Consider the following 18946-nt stretch of genomic DNA (forward strand, 5'->3'; position numbering starts at 1 on the left):
GCTTAAAGTTTGTACTATTTATCCTCGAGTCGTATATATGTTAGATTCAAAACGCATTTTTCATTGCTTTACTTATACATACCGATATTGCTAGCTACAATTCTTGAAAATGACATTAATGTATTTTCACACAACACTGCAACCCCTTCCATGTAAATAAAATATTAACTCGTCACTTTCCATTGAAAGGGAACCGTCTCGTTTCTTTAGTCTCTTTCACCCAGATCACGTGAACAGGGCCTTGGCGTCGTTTGGGAGGTCAGCGGGCGGGGGTGGAAGTTCACGGAATGTGACGCTGACATGACTGGCAGGGGAGCTAACGTAGGTGCTGGTATTACCGAGATTAAGCCGGAGCATTTTAACTTGTAATAAATCTCGTACATCGTGAGCGTTGGGGGTTTGTACAAACCATGACAGCCAACGAAGATCAAGAGGTAAGTCACTGAACTTAAATTTCGATAAGATCAGATTCTTGGATACCACGCGTGAGATGTATATCGAGTTTTGACATTTGTTTTCATTGTGCTAAGTAGCCATAGATTTCAGAGTGGATAGTGGAACACACATGTTTTAGGGAAATACCAATAAAAAACATAGCAGTCTATTAAGCAAAGACCTTGATTTGCCAGTACTCACCTCTCAAATTAGATAGACGCTTTATATAAATAAGAATAAAGAATATATGTGTGTGTGTGTGTGTGTGTGTGTGTGTGTGTGTGTGTATATATATATATATATATATATATATATATATAATAATATATATATATATAATATATACGCGTCTACTCTCCATACGCGTCTATCTAATTTGAGAGGTATATCAGGGTTCTAAGTTTAGATTTTTAACTACTGGCCCCTCGGGCCACTGAGCTAGTGTTTTTACTGGCCCGGATGCAATTTTGTCTGGCCCAATATATTTATAGATTTTTTTCATGATGGTTTTTATTTTCAGTATGTTTCTGTGTATGGTAACCAAAGAGAGCCCACGTCTCAAAAGAAAGTGGCGAAACGAAGCCTTTCAATATGTTACTTCAGCCATTTAAACATGTTTATAGCAAGTGCTAAAAGAGGTACGGTAATCTAAACTTCGGTAACATTGAAATTAGAAAGGTATTTTAACGTTATGATGAATATAGATACATACTAAATGTTGAGCATAACAACACAGTAACTATCAGAAAATGCAAGATACTTGGAGTTGGAAAGAAGTTATTTTTTAACTCTGGACTGCAGTTCAATGCAAAACATCTACTGTTGACTTTCTGTGAATGGATGGAGTAACGACAACATTTGCACTGACCATTAAAAGTACAACCAGGGATCCTTGTTTTGAATTATTTACAGGTTATTGAATAAACAAAGTAACTTGACTTCGATTCATCTGATGTCAGATGATTAGTTGTAATTAGTATGTTAAACTATTGTAATGTTGTAATGTATTTTCTATTTTGGCCAGGTTACAATATTTACACAAAGATTGTTATAAGTATTATTTGTTATAATTAAACAGATGTAGAATATTTGGGTTGCTATATGATAGGTGTTATTTTACTCTGAATACACTACAGTAAAAATTATTATTTGGTGGTTTGCGCAATATTATGCTACTGTTGCTTTAATTGGAAGAGATCCTCTGTGACGTTGCTGCTCATTGAGTTGTGTGCATTTTAATTAAGTAAACAAAAGAAAAACCTTGTGCCTAAGGAAATATAGTACAGAGCGAAGAAATCTCGCCTTGGACATTGTTTGAACACTTTGTGAACCAGGCTAAACTTTACCGGTTTACACTGTTATGCTGTCTGCTTGTGCACACGCATTTGCCTTTTACTCTTGGTAGCGTAAGGGAACAGAGTTCGGGTAATCGAATACACAAAAAGGTTGCACCCAGTGTATTCAAATAAGAAACTTCAAAATTCCCTAATCCTAGCACTAAACACTATTAAAACAATATTCATAATACAAAATAATAACAATCCTACTTGGAGCCTCTCCCAAGTCAGCGCCAATCTTGCCGAGTGATGCCAACGAGTCCTGGAAAGATTGCGAATGGCATTTTTGACCTGAACACATCAGATCCCAAATCAAAAAGTTTGACAGTTCGATTGCGTATCTGGGTATCCATCGGGACATCTTGTGAGACGGGATATGATGTAAACAAATGTTGAATTCACAACAAGTAAAGCTGCTGTTTTATCTGCAAGTATGGGAAACTGACGCCAAACAAGGAAAAACGTATTTTTTTTTTCTCTGTCATAATAAAACCTCCACTCTAAATGTTCGTCTTTATTTTTTCATAATTACATTCTTTATGATTTATAGATTTCAGCGCTTTCCTTTTGGCTTATTGGTTGCTTAGTTGTAGAAAACCCGATTTGTAAAAGATTTGCCCCGGGAACGAGTAGCAATACAGCACTTGGATACGTAGTCCCAGATTCTGACTGTAAAACAAATATGACGCGCTGCGGGAAAGTTAGGATTAAGTTCGTAGTTATGTTTTTAAAAAATGGTTTGTAAATTAATTTTCAACTTTTTGACACACTGACCCGTTTTAGTGGATTCATGAAACGGAAGCCATATGCACTATATATATATATATATATATATATATATATATATATATATATATATATATATATATATATATATTATACTTGTTAAATGTAACCGTCCCAGTCGGGCCTGTGGTGCTTCATAACTACCGGCCAAACTGGGCTCTGTACCCGCCCCGGGCCAGGAATGTCGAAATATATAAAAATTAAGGGACCACTGCAAAATTATCAGTTTCTCTGGTTTTACTATTTATAGGTATGTGTTTGGGTAAAATGAACATTTTTGTTTTAGTCTATAAACTACTGACAACATTTCTCCCAAATTCCAAATAAAATATATTCTCATTTAGAGCATTTATTTGCAGCAAATGACAACTGGTCAAAATAACAAAAAAGATGCAGTGTTGTCAGACCTCGAATAATGCAAAGAAAATAAGTTCAGATTCATTTTTAAACAACACAATACTAATGTTTTAACTTAGGAAGAGTTCAGAAATTAATATGTGGTGGAATAACCCTGATTTTCAATCACAGCTTTCATGCGTCTTGGCATGCTCTCCACCAGTCTTTCACATTGATGTTGGGTGACTTTATGCCTCTCCTGGCACAAAAATTCAAGCAGCCTGGCTTTGTTTGATGGCTTGTGACCATCCATCTTCCTCTTGATCACATTCCAGAGGTTTTCAATGGGGTTCATGTCTGGAGATTGGGCTAGCCATGACACCTTGATTGACCTGGCTGTGTGGCATGGAGCATTGTCCTGCTGGAAAAACTAATCCTCAGAGTTGGGGAACATTGTCAGAGCAGAAGGAAGCAAGTTTTCTTCCAGGACAACCTTGTACTTGGCTTGATTCATGCCAAAGCTGCCTGATTCCAGCCTTGCTGAAGCACCCCCAGATCATCACCAATCCTCCACCACATTTCACAGTGGGTGCAAGACACTGTGGCTTGTAGGCCTCTCCAGGTCTCCGTCTAACCATTAGACGACCAGGTGTTGGGCAAAGCTGAAAATTGGACTCATCTGGGGGTGCTTCAGCAAGGCTGGAATCGGGCAGATTTGTCTTTGTGAAGGACGCATGAATCAAGCCAAGTACAAGGTTGTCCTGGAAGAAAACTTGCTTCCTTCTACTCTGACAATGTTCCCTAACTCTGAGGATTGGTTTTTCCAGCAGAACAATGCTCCATGCCACACAGCCAGGTCAATCAAGGTGTGGATGGAGGACCACCAGATCAAGACCCTGTCATGGCCAGCCCAATCTCCAGACCTGAACCCCATTGAAAACCTCTGGAATGTGATCAAGAGGAAGATGGATGGTCGCAAGCCATCAAACAAAGCCGAGCTGCTTGAATTTTTGCGCCAGGAGTGGCATAGTCACCCAACATCAATGTGAAAGACTGGTGGAGAGCATGCCAAGACGCATGAAAGCTGTGATTGAAAATATATGTGTGTGTGTGTTCCAAATAAAACTTTTTAAATTTGTGTTTGAATATTTGTGGATTTTCTTAACATAATTAATAACAAATAGAATACATCATTTACAACAGACTTAACTGTTTAGAATTCATATAATTTGGACCTTTAGGGGTTTTGAATTATTATCATATGACCTCCATTTTGGTCACAAAGCTTTTCGACAATGTTACTGTACACATGGTAATAAGTGAATGTACTGTATTGCTTTTAGTGTGTTGTTGTTTATTAGTGTGTTCTGGTCTCAAATGTGCAGTTATGAAAGAAACACGTTAAAGAAAGCATAGACAGTGTTGTAACCAGAGCTGACATTCTACTGAGGTCAAACTTAGGTTTCAAGCTATAGCTGGCAGTATTTATATGACTGCTTGATATTTACTATTCAACCTCCAAATCCATGTTACACGGCAAACCAACAGGGAAAATTAAGGAGTCTTTTGTACATTACCAGAATTTTTACATGAGCAACAGCACTGATGATGCAAAAAAAAAAAAAAAAAAAAAAATCCAACAGATGTGGAAAAGTGGCTGCTGATTGTGAACAGGTGCAGAGGTGATGCAGTGCTGGAATAATCACCAACGATTATAATCTGGTTTGGAAAGTGGTTCTTTATGTTTTTTTAATCCAGGTCTGGTGACCAAATAATAAACCCAGGCAATACACAACGATGTGTAATACACGGAGGAGAGAAATATGGTTACAGTCCAAACAATAAACACAAATTATCCGCTCCACAATAATACTGGGCATGGTCACCAGTCCTGGTTGTGTGTAGTTGTGCTCATTGTGGGTGATAAACAGCTGTATTGTATTATTGGTTACCGTAATGCAGTGCTGATTCGGCTTTGTGCTAGCAGAAAGCGACAGCTCTGGATACGTGTTAGCTGTCTGGTGGTTTATCAAACACAGACAAAACAAACAAACATACACTCAAATATTCTTTTTATCACGTCTCCTTTATTTTTAAGCAGTGGTTACTGCGGCTCTCGCCATGACCCCTTGGTAAACGATTGCAGCTGTCTCTGTTGCCTGCAGCTGCTACATCGTTTACCTTCCGGGTCAGTACATTCCTGCACCGGAGTCTCGCCGCCTTCCAGGCTGACCGACTTCCCGACCCTGGAAATGAACTGTCAGGCCAGCCCGTCCAAAGACTTCCCCTCTCGCTACCTAGCGCCCTCGCAGGTCGGGAGGGAGATTTACAACCAGAACTCATTACATTTCTGTCACAATACAGTATTTACATTATAAAACAAGTTATCTGTAACAATTCTCAGTTTCCATGCCTTATTCTCAGGACAGTTGTTACACTTGCGCTTCCTGGGTTATTTCACCTCAGCAGTGTCTTCTGGGCAGTATTGCCAACTTTTCAGATCTGAAAGTTGCTATTTCAAAGCAAAAGTCGCCAAACAATCAAAGTACATAGCACACCAGCAACTACACATGGTATGCAATGGTGTAGTCCTAAATCTAGAAGTACTGGAATGCTGAGGGGGGTGAAAGAGAGAGTGTGTGTGCTGGTGTCACGCAAAATTTGGTCCCCCTCTGATCAGCCTATAAAAAATGAGCCCGGACTAAATTTCATACATTGAAACCAACTTTACCCCTGGCGACACCGTGTTGCTGGTTTGTTTAGAAGCAGTTTTGTGGTTGTTAGGCCCATTGCTAAGAAAATTACATTGACTTTCCTTGCATATTCAAATTGGGCGGGGCATTATTGGATTTCATTTTGATTACCCTGACAATGGTTCTAAAAAGACGTTGCTAATACAAGATAATCAATAAGTTTTGGCGGTTTTATAGCTGTGAAATTCTGACTGTCCTGGAAATCACTAGATTTGTTGTTTTTTTTGACAAAAAATTGTCGCCAGGTCAACCCTTTAAGTCCCTAGATTTAGCGCCAAATTCACTAACTTGTGAATTAACAAAGCATGTTACTGGCAGCTGGTTGGTTATTGACAGGAAGGAAGCTGTTGAAGAGGTGGGGATGATTTCACCTTCCTGACAAGTGTAACACTATCTCGATGCATGGTTTTGATACAGATTTACTTAACTTTGTGTAGTACCCGATTTTGTTTTAAAACAAAAATACATGCTTAGTATAATGTTTAAATGTGTACTTTAAATGTGTGCTTATGAAACATGGTCCATCCTAATTTATTGGGAATTCTATTTCTCCTTGTAGATGGAGCTGGAAGCTCTTCAATCCATCTATGAAGGAGACGACTGCTTTAAAGAGCTCAGCCCGGTCTCTTTTCAATACAGGGTGAGTTACAGCAGGCTGGATTTTCTCTATTGTAATAATACATGAGATGTTTGTGCAGTTGTACAGAGATATTCCACATCTCGTGCTTGATATGAGGCAAATCTCATGCCTTCAGCCACCTAAAAGGTGTGGTTAGTCGCGGTAAAGCCAGTTGCTATGTTGTTGCCTTATATTTGGCATACAGCTGTATTGTATGATTATTTCAGTCAAGTCCTGTTACTGGAACTGTTGTGAACTGTTACTGGCACATTGTTTTAGGTGAGGTATTCCATTAATTGCTCCCTAACAGCTAATTCTAATGTTGTTGTTGTTTTTATTTATTTTTATTAACTAACTGTTTCTTGCTTTATTCATTCGGATTTCAGTCTAATTAAGATAGCAAGTCAAAAATGTGTTTTTCATAATATAATTTTGCATGTTGTAAATTTGCCAGCTTTAAGTCTCAGAATGAGTTGAAACTTTACAGATAGGAGACCTAGAAGATGCAAAAGCATTCCTACTGGATATTTCCTGGCCTGAAACATATCCAGAAACAGCCCCCAAAATCTCCTTGGATGCCTTTTTTAATAACAGAATGTGAGTACCCAAACTTGTAAACATCACTGGGGTTAGATGCTGTCACCGAGGGAAAAGCAGAAACAAACAAGTTGTTAAAATTCCAAGGTATAGTCTACATCTGTAGTCTGTGAATTAAAAGGGAAATCTTGTCTTCGTACACAAGTTGTGCAAGTTGAATGTAAAACACTCGCACAAAATAAAGATAACTTTGTCAAAACAAGAAACACAAATTTTGCAAAGGGAAAATACGTTTGCAGACTGAGGGTAAACACTGTTTTGTAGTTTGCCTCCTGTCCAGCAGATGTTCTTGTCAGGAGGAAGCTATGAACAGCAGGAAATATGATTCTTTATCAGCCAGCCACCCTGCATTAGAAATATCAGTAAGATCCCATCTAATTGTTCATGACGCTTTTTGTGTGTGTGTGTGTGTGTGTGTGTGTGTGTTTTTAATCTCAGTTGCCCAGAGGTAAAGAAGACCATTATTACCAAACTAGAAGAGCAAGTTGAAGCAAATCTAGGCACTGCCATGATGTATACACTGTTTGAATGGGCAAAAGAAAACCAGCAACAGCTTATGGAAACCCATCAGCCTGTGAACAATGCACTGGTAAGTCTGCACTCCCAGCTTCTTGGAGAAATTCAGCGAATGCAGACTTTTCCATAAATCATGAGAAACAACCAACTGCTAATTTGAGCTCTTTTAAATAATGCAAAATGTGTACCTAATGGCAACCCTTTGAGCATTTTAGACATTTTCTTTTAAACATTACAGTGGCTTTATGTATTAAAAAAAAAAAAAAAAAAAAAAAAAAAAAAAAAGATTTACATAAAAGTAACGAGAAGATATTTTGTAAAATTTCGAGAAGGCACGACGTGTTAACACTTTAAAACAGCAATCAAAAGCATTTCAAAAGTAACACTGTTATCCTGTTTTGCAGACGTTGACTTCCAGCAGTGAGAATGCCATTAATCCTAATTTCAGCTCTTCAAAGAAAAAGGAAAAAAAAGAGCAGTTAACCAAATCACAAAAGAGGAAGTTAACAGGAAAAACAGGTTTGTACAATTCAGAATTATAAAAAAAAAAAAAAAGTATGTGTTACCAAAACACTGCATTTTATTGATAATTTTAAGACCATTGCACTACTAATATATATTTATTTTAACTTTGCAATGTCCATATACGTTCTAACAATACCTGTAAAGACCTATTGGACCTTACTGTGCTGTTTCCTACCAACTGGGTCACTGAAAATAACTTTCAGTACTTTCTCAGCATGAACTACTTTGGGTAACTCCAACTCCAATTACATTTTGTCTGCAGTTCCGGAATTAGCGGCTTCATTTTTTCCAGCATGGTGCACCTGCTCAGGTTGATAGGATCCAGTCTGCCTACCATCACATGCTGCGGTGTCGCCTGGGATAAATGAACTCAGTGGCCAGTCGGTTTCAGACTATCGCATTGTTAGACACCAGTTCAACATCATTTTTGACTTTTCTGTAACAGGAATTCTACACAGTAAATTAAATACCAAGACACTAAGGTCAGAACTAGTGTTCTGTTGTCATCTCATGCCTGTTCGAGGTGACTAAGCAGAAGCCTGCACATCCCAAACCTGTCATTTTGCCTACGCTATTTCTTTGTTCATTTTTTTTTTGTTATGGTAATGTAACTTAATCATTTTTTTTTTTTTTAATCTGTATTATTATTAGGGCAACACTATTATAAAAACTGTCGCTGTGACTAGTGTGTGTGTGTGTAGACTAGGCATTGTCTTTTATAGTTTGTTTGGCCTATATCCTTTTATTCTCAACTATGTTTATTATCTTTAATATATCATTTGAAAATCTTTATAACAAACATGATTCTAAGAACTTTGTCATTACTGGTCATAAAATTAAAATCAGACCCAAGTGTTGTTCTCGTCCACTGATAAGGTGGGAGTATTTCAATGACAGGTTAACAGGTAAATCTTGATTCCTGCAGTCTTAAAAACAAGTCTGCCTTATCAATTTCAAGTCTAAAATGTAATAGTCTAATTAATAAAAATATATTAAACTTAAGTTACCAACCTTTGAAAACCACAGTCCCCTTGTCTGTAATTGTTATACAACAGTGATGTGATGATTTTTTAATAATTCAGATAATATCTCAACCCTTCATTTATTATTATCATTATGCTTTCCTATCATGTCATTTGCTAGAAATTCCAGACATTTGCAAGGGGTTCTGATGCTATATTTTACACACCAATTCTGATTACTTCCCCCAGGCTTTCTTTAGCAAAACAATCGCTAAGAAATAAAACACCCATTTTTCATGTTTCATTTCCGGTTTGGCCTTTCGTTGCATGTCTAAATTACCTGACTGAGCTGGGGTTTCTTTTGTGTGTTTTTGTTTTTTATTCATCTGGATAGGCTTCTTAAACTGCAGTTTATGGTGGTAGACAGGTCCATGGAAAACCTTATCGAGTCTGGAAATAGTGCAAACCCCAGTTAACCAAAGCAGGTCTTTGTGTGTTAAATTGGTTGTGATTTCATCGAAACCCTGAAAGCTACCTGTCATCAAAAAACTTTGTAACCGCAGATATCGTAAGCCCCTTTTCACACTGGCACTCCTGCCCAACCCCGGTTGAGTGAGATAAAATGCTTGACGGCCGTTCGTGAGCCAACGCAAAAACAAACAGCTATGTCTGCGTGACGGTTTCACTCCCGCAAGGAACGTTTATGTTTAGCCATGTTTTTATTGCTTGAGACGTACCATGAGCCAGATTGCAGCAGGGATGAAGAAACATTTTTTTTCTATTCAACATTTGGGCTGACGGTTCAATCCACAGAAGCTTGGATGGAACCGTCTGTAACAAGCTGCTTACGGGGCATTTATATGCGTATTGTTTACTTGCGTCTGTCACCCAGGTCAACCCTGCTTTATCAAAAGCAGTGTGAAATCGCAAACCAGAACCCGCATGACACCGGGTCCTGCCTAGGTAGGTTCTGACCAGGGTAGATCATGCCAGTGTGAAAGGGGCTTTAGACTCCAATAAAGATAGCAAGTAAATTTGTCCTGTTAAGACAAGTGGCAACGCAATGTAACATGTTGCCCCATGAACCACTTCCTCTTCTTAGTGAGTAACATTCACAAGCTTGAGCAACTTGACATACAGCTGATGTCCCCATTTGGGTAGCTTTAAATTATAATATTACCTGCGTGATTTTTATTTTGATGTTCGATTTTTATGTACTTTAATCAACAGATAACAAGGGTGAGCTGCCCCGTGGCTGGAACTGGGTAGATGTAATCAAGGTACGTTGCTTTTACATACAGTAAACATATTACATTTATCCTCGCTTGAAAGAATAATTTGTATATGAAATGATTTGTTTTTTTGTTTTTTTTTCTTTCTTTCAATCAACCCTGACTGAACTTGTGTCATCGTATAGCATGTAAGTTGTTTTTAAAATTATATTTTTATTTGTGCTGCTAATATTAAATTCTAATGTCATTAGGGATGTGGACCGGACCGTGTTCCGTGAGTGGTCCAATCCAAATCTATGGAAGTCCGGTACACCTTAAGGAAGTCTGGTACAGAGAGTGGACCAGTATGTGGCCGGTCCATCGTACAAACACCAAGCCTGCAAGCTTTTTTTCTCTCAGTTTTAAAAAGATTGGAACTAGTGCAATGAAGGAAACACTGCATACTACAGTAAAACGCTGCATACTTTTAAGACTTAAAGCATTCACTTTTTTAAAAGGTATACAGGTAAAAAATTATTAAAAAAAAAAAAAAAAAAAAAAAAAAAAAACAACACAATACATACTAAGCCAAATCCCACAGAGGCTTTAATGAGAAGTAATGACAGTATACAACACAACAAACAACATGTGGATATTATATATTGTCATGTAATAAACCAGAGCCTGTAATCTGATATTTTAAATTATCTTTCCCATGTGACATGGGGCAGTGTTTACCCTCAAGCAGTTATCTTTTTAAATTATACAATATTTAACAAGTTGTTCTCTATCAAGAAAATGAACACAATAAAATAACATTCAAAATGGCAGAACATTAAAACATCAGTAAACAGAAAGCCATAGTCTAAGATACTGTCAACTGTCTAATTTGGTATCCCCTGTGTTTCTCACTGTCAATACCAATCTTGTGTGTGCTTTATATAAAATAAATATATAAACAAATATCTGTAAACAAGAACATTATATGTAATACATTATGCATAATATAATTTACACAACTCGTGTTTATTCCAGACATAACAGCACAAACCACAGAGCAACAACATTCATGAAAACTTTCGTGATCATTTACTTTCAATTTGAAGTTTTGAAATCCAAAAAACATATCAAAAATAGACTACTTTGAAATCAGCACAATTGTTTATAAACAGGTAGGTCGCATAGTTAATACATTAAGCATTAAGTATTTAAACAAACTATAACTGATTATACACACCACAAAGAAATCATGCCGCCCTATCGAAAGTTAGTAAATGATTGCAAAATCCAGCTGACCTCAGACACGAGCAAAAGTAAAATTAGACTTGCCTGTGGGACGATCTCACTTTATGCATGCGTAATGCGCCAGGGGATGCAGATTTCTGAGGGGGTACTGAATTGGTTACAACACTAGCAGTGTCACAGACAACCTGAAGCATCTTTTTAGACTGATAAACAGAGTCTTGAGCCATTAGACAGCTTTGGGAGTCTGATCTGGCATTTATGGCCGCGCTGACCACTTCAGTAGAGAAAAACCGCTATGGACCGCTGATGTTGAAGTCCAGTCCGATTTTTTTGACTTGCCAATGGCGGTACGGTACAGGGTTGAACCGGATATCGGACCAGTTTTTGCAGTCCAGTATGCATCCCTAAATGTCATACAGTACCTGTCGTGAAACTGTGATTTGTTCTTTTCCACCGATATCCATTAAGCGCAGTTTCTTACAGATGTGCCGTTTCGGTGCATTAATCTCCCACTGTGCATGTTGGATAGCTTTGTGTCAGACCTGTTTGGAGTTCGCTGGGTAGAATATGAAGAACAACGTTATCAGAAACGTAGCCTTTGTCCACTTGCTAAATGATAAAATATGTTTATCAATGCTTTTTACTCCTGGGTGCAATCTGTACCATGTGTTAAGAAAGTTAATAGGCTAGGAATAAACCATCTTAGTTACTTGCACTTCTGAGGACAAGATAGCAGCCTGTTTTGCTATGTATTATTGTTTTATTTCCCTTAGTTTCACAAAAAAAGAGTCAGATTGCATCCTGAAGTAAAAAGCTTTTATATGATACACAACGTACAGTCTGGTATTTTTATAGAGATTGCAAACTGTTTAAGGAGTGCTAAACAAGGATTTAAAATATATTTTCTTACCTCCTGTTAGCACTAGTATCCTTGTTATTGCTGGCTCCCCTCCCTTTTTCTTGTGTTGGAGGCCTGTTGGTTCTCAGTTTGTTCCATGAAAAGTGTTTGCTGCTTCCTGGTAACTGTAATTTGATGTGTTGCTGTTCAAACTCACTCCAGCAATCACACTGTGACCTGCTGCAGTTTAGTGTTGTATTCAAAACCTTTGCATGAGCTGAATTAACATAGCAATATAAGGGGTTAGTCTTAAGAAAGTTGGTTAACAGTATTTTAATGTTCTACAGCTAGGAACGGTTTTTAGCCATTAAATTGCTTTCATAAATACTGTATGTTCTAATGTGTCAATTGGTTTTTTAAAATGACTGTTTTGTATTACAATCTAGAACAGTTTCCTGAATATGAAACTCTTTTTTTATTCATCTAAAGTGAATTTTTTTGTGAAAGAAAGAAAAATGTTAATGTTACAGATATAGTAACAAAATAAACCTTACACATGGCTTGTTACTTGTTTTGTAAGATTTACAGTTATACGTTATGCATTTGCAAATTCCGTTTTTGGCATAGTCATGTTATATGACATTGATTGTAATAAAGTTAACATTGAATTTTAAAGCAACACAAATCTTATAATGTTGTTTTCTTTTCCTTTGCAAAGCTAAGCAAAACGGGAGGTAAAGATGACGATTAAGAGACTCCGGACTGTGAAGTGGATTTCTATTGTTTTAAAATAAAGTGCAATGACCACACAGGACCTCAGATGTGTTCTCTACAGTGCTGCTTGACTTTAGCCTGAATCTTCCCAGTCTTGAGTATTTATAAGAAGAGAAAAGTTATAACAAAGCAAGTTTTCTAATGAAATGCTCCACTTTTACAAATTAATTTTGCTTGTTGCCAAATTGAAATAGATTTTACAAAAGAGCCCCCTTTTCGTAGGTTTGTTTCTATTCAGATTTCCATGCCCTGTCATACTTGTCCATGTTACCAAAACATAACCTTGATTCACTAATTTACTGTCAATACAAACATGTAACCAACTATACGTTATGTATCTAAATTCTGCCGTTGTTATACAGTAAACTTCATTAGAACTTGTTACCTGTGTTGTTAACTTTGTAACTAAAAGAAATTGTGTACAGATCATGATGTTGGTTCAACTAACCTTCCCGTAGGTCAGAGTTAGTGGGCAGCATCATACCCATTGCTTCTAACAAGAGACATGTACATTTTATTACCTTTTTTATTTCACTTAACAGAGTAACATTATTGAAGAAATGGGGACACAAGTACAACACCATGTTCCTTGCATCTTTCAGTTGTAGCACATATACTATGGATTTATCTTTAATTAAAAAAAGAATCTGCTACAATATACTGAATGAAATAAATTAAATTTCTCTAAAGTTTCTTTAAGGGTGTAATTTTATATTATACAAAATCAGAATATGTCTTTAGTATAATTTTAAAAGCATGAGTGTGCCAATACAGTTAAATCAAAACCTGGACCTATTATATATTTTATATATATATATATATATATATATATATATATATATATATATAGATATATATATATATATATATATATATATATATAAAATTACCTGGCATACCAAATGTTGGTTTTGAAAATGGGGTTTACCCTAATTTTATTTTGTAGAACATCTAAATTATTTTCAGTGAAGTCCATCTTTTTATGTTACTTAACTAAATGCTATAAAATAATAATAATAATAATAATAAACATGGTGTTCCTGACCTGCTAATTAAAATCAGTTTTTTTGTTTCTCAAACAATGTTTTGAAACAAAATCATTTTTTTTTTTTTTTTTTTTAAATAAATATTATTTATCTCTGTTCAAGATTTGTGCGTTTTTCTAACATAACATATCAAGAAACGCTCCTTTACCTCTTTTAGCAGTAGCAGTAACAGAAAATAACTAACAGAGAGGTCATTAATTTAATAGTTTCAGTGTCTTAACTGAAACCCCACTAAAGACAGTAGATTCAGTTTATCTTTTTTTTTTTTTATGTAGACTTTTTTCAACTGGTCTGCAGTGTTGAATTTGTTTAGTTTTGTTTAGCTGATTTTAGGCTTGTGGTATTAAGAGACAGGAATTTAACTTTACTGCCAGCTTTTTTGTGTGGCTTCACTGAGACAGGCATTTACAGTGAAATAAAACATGACAAGAATTTGTTTACAGCTAAGAAAAAAATGGGAAAACACTGTAAATCTGATGTATTTGACTGATTTGTATTTGGTATGTTTTTTCTTTAAATGTATTCATTGGTAATGGTTTTTTCCCCCAATTTGTAATGCCCAATTCTTGTTTTTATCCTGGTTCACTGCTGCAACCCCCTGACAACTTGGGAAAAGGAGGCTGAAACACGTGTCCTCCAAAGCCACCAGACCTATAGACCTATCAGCTACAGGGGTCGCTGGTGGACAGTGAACTGGATTCCCCTGCTGACCTAATCCCTCCCTACCCGGGCGCTGCTCAGCCAATTGTGCAACACCCAATAGGAACCCCGTCATAGTTGACAGTGACCTAGCCTGGATTCAAACCTGTGATCTCCAGGCTATAGGGCACATCCTGCACTCCACACGGAGCTCCTTTACTGGACGCGCCACTTGGGAGCCCCTATTTTGTAATTTTTTTAAATGTACATCGATCAAAGCAGGTGACTGTGAGTGCAATAAATTGCATTAGAAATTAATAGATTTATTTGCTACACAATATAAGAGTTGCAGGGACCAGTGCTGGTATTTACATTTACTGGATCCGAGGACGACCCAAGCTCCAGTGCATAATTTGTCCCTCTCATACCTGCAAAATTGAGACGCCATTTATCTACAAAGCATTCAGAATGTGAAAAAAATAAAACTTTTTTTTTAAACAAAGGAAACAGGAACTTTGCCATCAGCAACTTTCAACAGGTAAAATGACAACATTCCTTGATGATCTGTTAGCAAGGATTCAAGCCCAGGAATCTCATTGTTAGGTATGTTATATAAATACTTTGCTTTCTACATGTATATATACTTATACACATGCAAATGAGTTTCAAATTGCTGTTGTGAAAGCATGCCAGGCATGTGGTCTGTGGGAACCACTGCCTTAGTGTATAAATCAAGTTTCCATGGTAACATTTCTGAATGGATCAGAGTTACATAAAAAAAAAAAAAAAAAAAAAACCTTTTTGCAGTTTATAAAGTGGGGAGTCCCGTTGGAGTAAGTTTCTTGAGGAAGCTGAGCCTTTTAAATGTTTTTGATGTAACTGAAAAGTAAGCGGTTAGCGGCTAAGTATAAATAAAGCCACGTGCAGCAGATTACTTTTCACAAGTTTTTACAAAGGAGGATACGGACAACATGCCCCACATGTCATCCAGTTCCTATCCAGTTTTAAATAACTTTAGCATAACCGAGGCAGAAGTGTTAAAGGGACTAGGAGCTCTTAAAATAAACAAATCCCCTGGACCGGATGAGATTCTCCCAATAGTATTCAAAGAAATGAAAGAAGTTATTTACAAACCTCTAACCAAGATCATGCAGCAGTCTCTTGACACGGGTGGTACCGACAGACTGGAAAATTGCAAACGTAATACCGATCCACAAAAAAGGAAACAAAACTGAACCAGGTAACTACAGACCAATAAGCCTGACTTCTATTATATGCAAACTTATGGAAACTGTAATAAGGAAAAAAAAATTTCCAAAATGGAAAATTACCTATATGGTAACAGTATCCTGGGAGACAGTCAGCATGGTTTTAGGAAAGGGAGATCGTGTCTAACTAACCTGCTTGCTTTTTTTTGAGGATGCAACATCGATAATGTATAATTGCAAAGCATATGATATGGTTTATTTAGATTTCCAGAATGCTTTTGACAGAGTCTGCATCGATGCATCGATTCTATATTCTGAACTGTACGCTTCAATGTGAACACGTGGTTTGGAATTTATGCAAAGCTCACTTTTGACCACTTCAACACTAGGCGATTCGTTTCGTCAATCCAAAAGTTTAACATTAAACTCAAAACTCGCTCCACGAATGCCTTACTGCATGGCACAGAAACATGCTGAACAATTCTGAAGATATTTGGCCATTCTACTGCCCAGGAAAATGCTAGTGAGACTGTCATCTTCCATTTTACCAGTGTCAGCAGTCGAGACAGAACACGGGGTCCGCTTTATATGGTTTCTGAATATATGAGATGTCGGTAGCTTCACATTAACCATATAATTATTGGAAGTAAAAAATATTGTTGGAAAGTAGCTACATGAGTCATTATTATCAAATGAATATTATTATTTTTATTTATGTATTCAACATTCATTCATTCGTGTGCTGCTTTGAATTAAAAATGCGTTTTAATCTAATTGATCTATTTGTTTTTTACATGGAACGTCTTGCATTTATACTTGTTTAAGTGTATAATGGAGAATATGATTCTATTGTATTTCGAGTTGGATAACTCATACAGAGGCACCTTGTTGTGAATTGGCACTCTGTTTAACCCTTACTGCGTGGTATATACGGTGTGTTACAAGTTCTATGCTAATCTCAAACAAAAACACATTGGAAATGTGAAAAACTGTTTTCAAAAATGCCCAGCCATTTAAAGTGGAGATATCAAAAACACAAGCTAAGTTTCAAGAAACCATTGTGGCAACCTTGGCCAGCACCAAGCAAATAGGCACAACTGTAATAGCGGTGACTCTAGGTTGCCCCAATTGTTTCTACTAACATGGCTTGTGTTCTTCTTGTGATCAGCGTTCCTGAAAAACACAAGCCAGAATTAATGTGATACTTTATTTTATACATGCTTTATATTTGTCTGAATAACTTCTATATGATTTCATAACAGTAGGAGAATAGCCAGGCATATTAGCAGCTAAGGCTGTGAAGTTGTAAATGTTTAACCGGGAAACACGTTGTAAATGACCTCGTATTTTTACATGTATTCGAAAATGCCCTGTTTTATTAGAATCTTGCATTTTACATTTTAAATAAATACAAAAGTAAAATAATAATAATAAAAAAAAATGCAAACACATTTCACTGAAAAGTGTCTGATACTTTAAATTGTTCTGACATTACACAAAGGGCAAAAATGCATTCTATGAAACATATTTTTTCAGTCTTAATTAACACCCAAAACATTGAAAACATCTACTCAAGAGTTAACTTCAGTGATTTTCAAGCCTCTCAGTAATTCTCTGCCAGTGCTCTGCTGCCCTCTAGAGGTGCTTGAATATAATGGTAGTAGCTCTTACAATGAAGCTGTATTGGTGAAACCAATGGCTTATTGTGTATTATTATTATTTTTTTTTTTTGGCACAGTGTCTCATTACCAATTTAAACGCCATTAAATGACATTAAGTATGAAATGGTTTTCATTAAGACTTTATGCATAGTATGGTTGCTGACTGTAGTTCCTGCGGAACTCAAATCTGCATGACTGTAAACGCTGCAGTTAAAAAATTATTTGATTTACAAAAATTACAAAATCGTAAAAGTTTACCATAAGCCAGAATAGTAGTACAGTGCTTCATGTTAGATTTTGAAATGTCACATTTTTCAGTTTTTCATTAAGTATGTGGAAAACTACAAAGCAGTATGTAAAGTTACTAATGTAACATTATTCAGTAGGTTTGATTTGACTTTATGAAGCAAAATGTTAATTCTATAGGGTGATGCAAAACTTTTGTCCACAGCTGTAGTGAGGAATTACAGGAAAGAAGGACCTGAAAGAGTGGGGACCATTTTATCAGAAAACAAGAAACACAGATTAATTTAACTGAGTGTGTTACAAGAGATCATATTTCAATTTAAACTGTATGGAGTCATTTTGTTAACTACAATCATTTTATGTTGTTGAACTTTTAATATGCTCCCTGTTTTCTTTCTTTTTTTAAACCACTGTGGTATTATGTTGTATCAGTATTGTCTTGCATTGTTGTTCTATGTAAACTATTTTGTGTTGTTCTTTAAACACCTTATATCTGAACTGGGGATAAGTGATAAGTGACCTGAAAGTAACAACTAGTGATGATTAATTACACTGCAGAATTGCCTGTTTAGTACAGTATTCATGAGTTTCATTAATAGGACTTTGTTCACACAGGTGACATCAGCTTGTGAGACCTAAAGGGTGGCACTATTGCAGCTGTCTTCACTCTAGACAGAACAATCCAATGTCTGTCTCAGATACGTGACAAAGAAATGATTCTATTTAGTATGAATGGTAACCTGGCCCTAATCCTCATGAAACTGATGTCAAAGGAAACCATGGAAACAAGTTCAAAGGGAATGGATTTGTTTGGGGAAATATCAAGCAGCAATGATGAAGAGGAAGATGAGAGTGGCCAAGACCCAGACTTGAGTGCCTAAAGAACCCTGTGTTGGCTTTTTCATCTCAAAGTTCTGCATTCAAACACACACCCAACAACACATGCAAAGTAAATGGGCCTGCCATATTCTGCTGTAGTGTTTCAATATAAAACATTTGTTCAATTTCATTAATATAAATTGTGAACTTGTGGATTGTCTAATACCATGAAGAGGACCGTTATATATTCTTGTCACCTTATGATCTTATCAAAGGTCATTCAAAATGACCTAGACAACATTCAGAACTGGGCAGACACAACGCAGATGACATTTAATATTGGAAAGTGTAAGGTACTGAACACAGACAATAAAAATGTTCATTATAAATACC

The 18946-nt window shown here is 36.4% G+C and overlaps 1 protein-coding gene across 1 annotated transcript; it reads left to right on the plus strand.

The window, feature by feature from the left end:
- The first annotated feature begins 238 nt into the window (after positions 1-238).
- rwdd (RWD domain containing 4) lies at positions 239-13315 on the plus strand. The gene is made up of 8 exons (XM_041259019.1): positions 239-434; positions 6207-6287; positions 6754-6863; positions 7302-7452; positions 7784-7898; positions 10097-10146; positions 10284-10286; positions 12879-13315. Exons 1-8 carry the CDS (start codon positions 411-413, stop codon positions 12909-12911), a joined length of 567 nt encoding a protein of 188 aa, XP_041114953.1. The 5' UTR covers positions 239-410; the 3' UTR covers positions 12912-13315.
- Positions 13316-18946: the final 5631 nt, after the last annotated feature.

The sequence above is a fragment of the Polyodon spathula genome, chromosome 1 (assembly GCF_017654505.1).
Source record: "Polyodon spathula isolate WHYD16114869_AA chromosome 1, ASM1765450v1, whole genome shotgun sequence".
NCBI lineage: Eukaryota > Metazoa > Chordata > Actinopteri > Acipenseriformes > Polyodontidae > Polyodon > Polyodon spathula.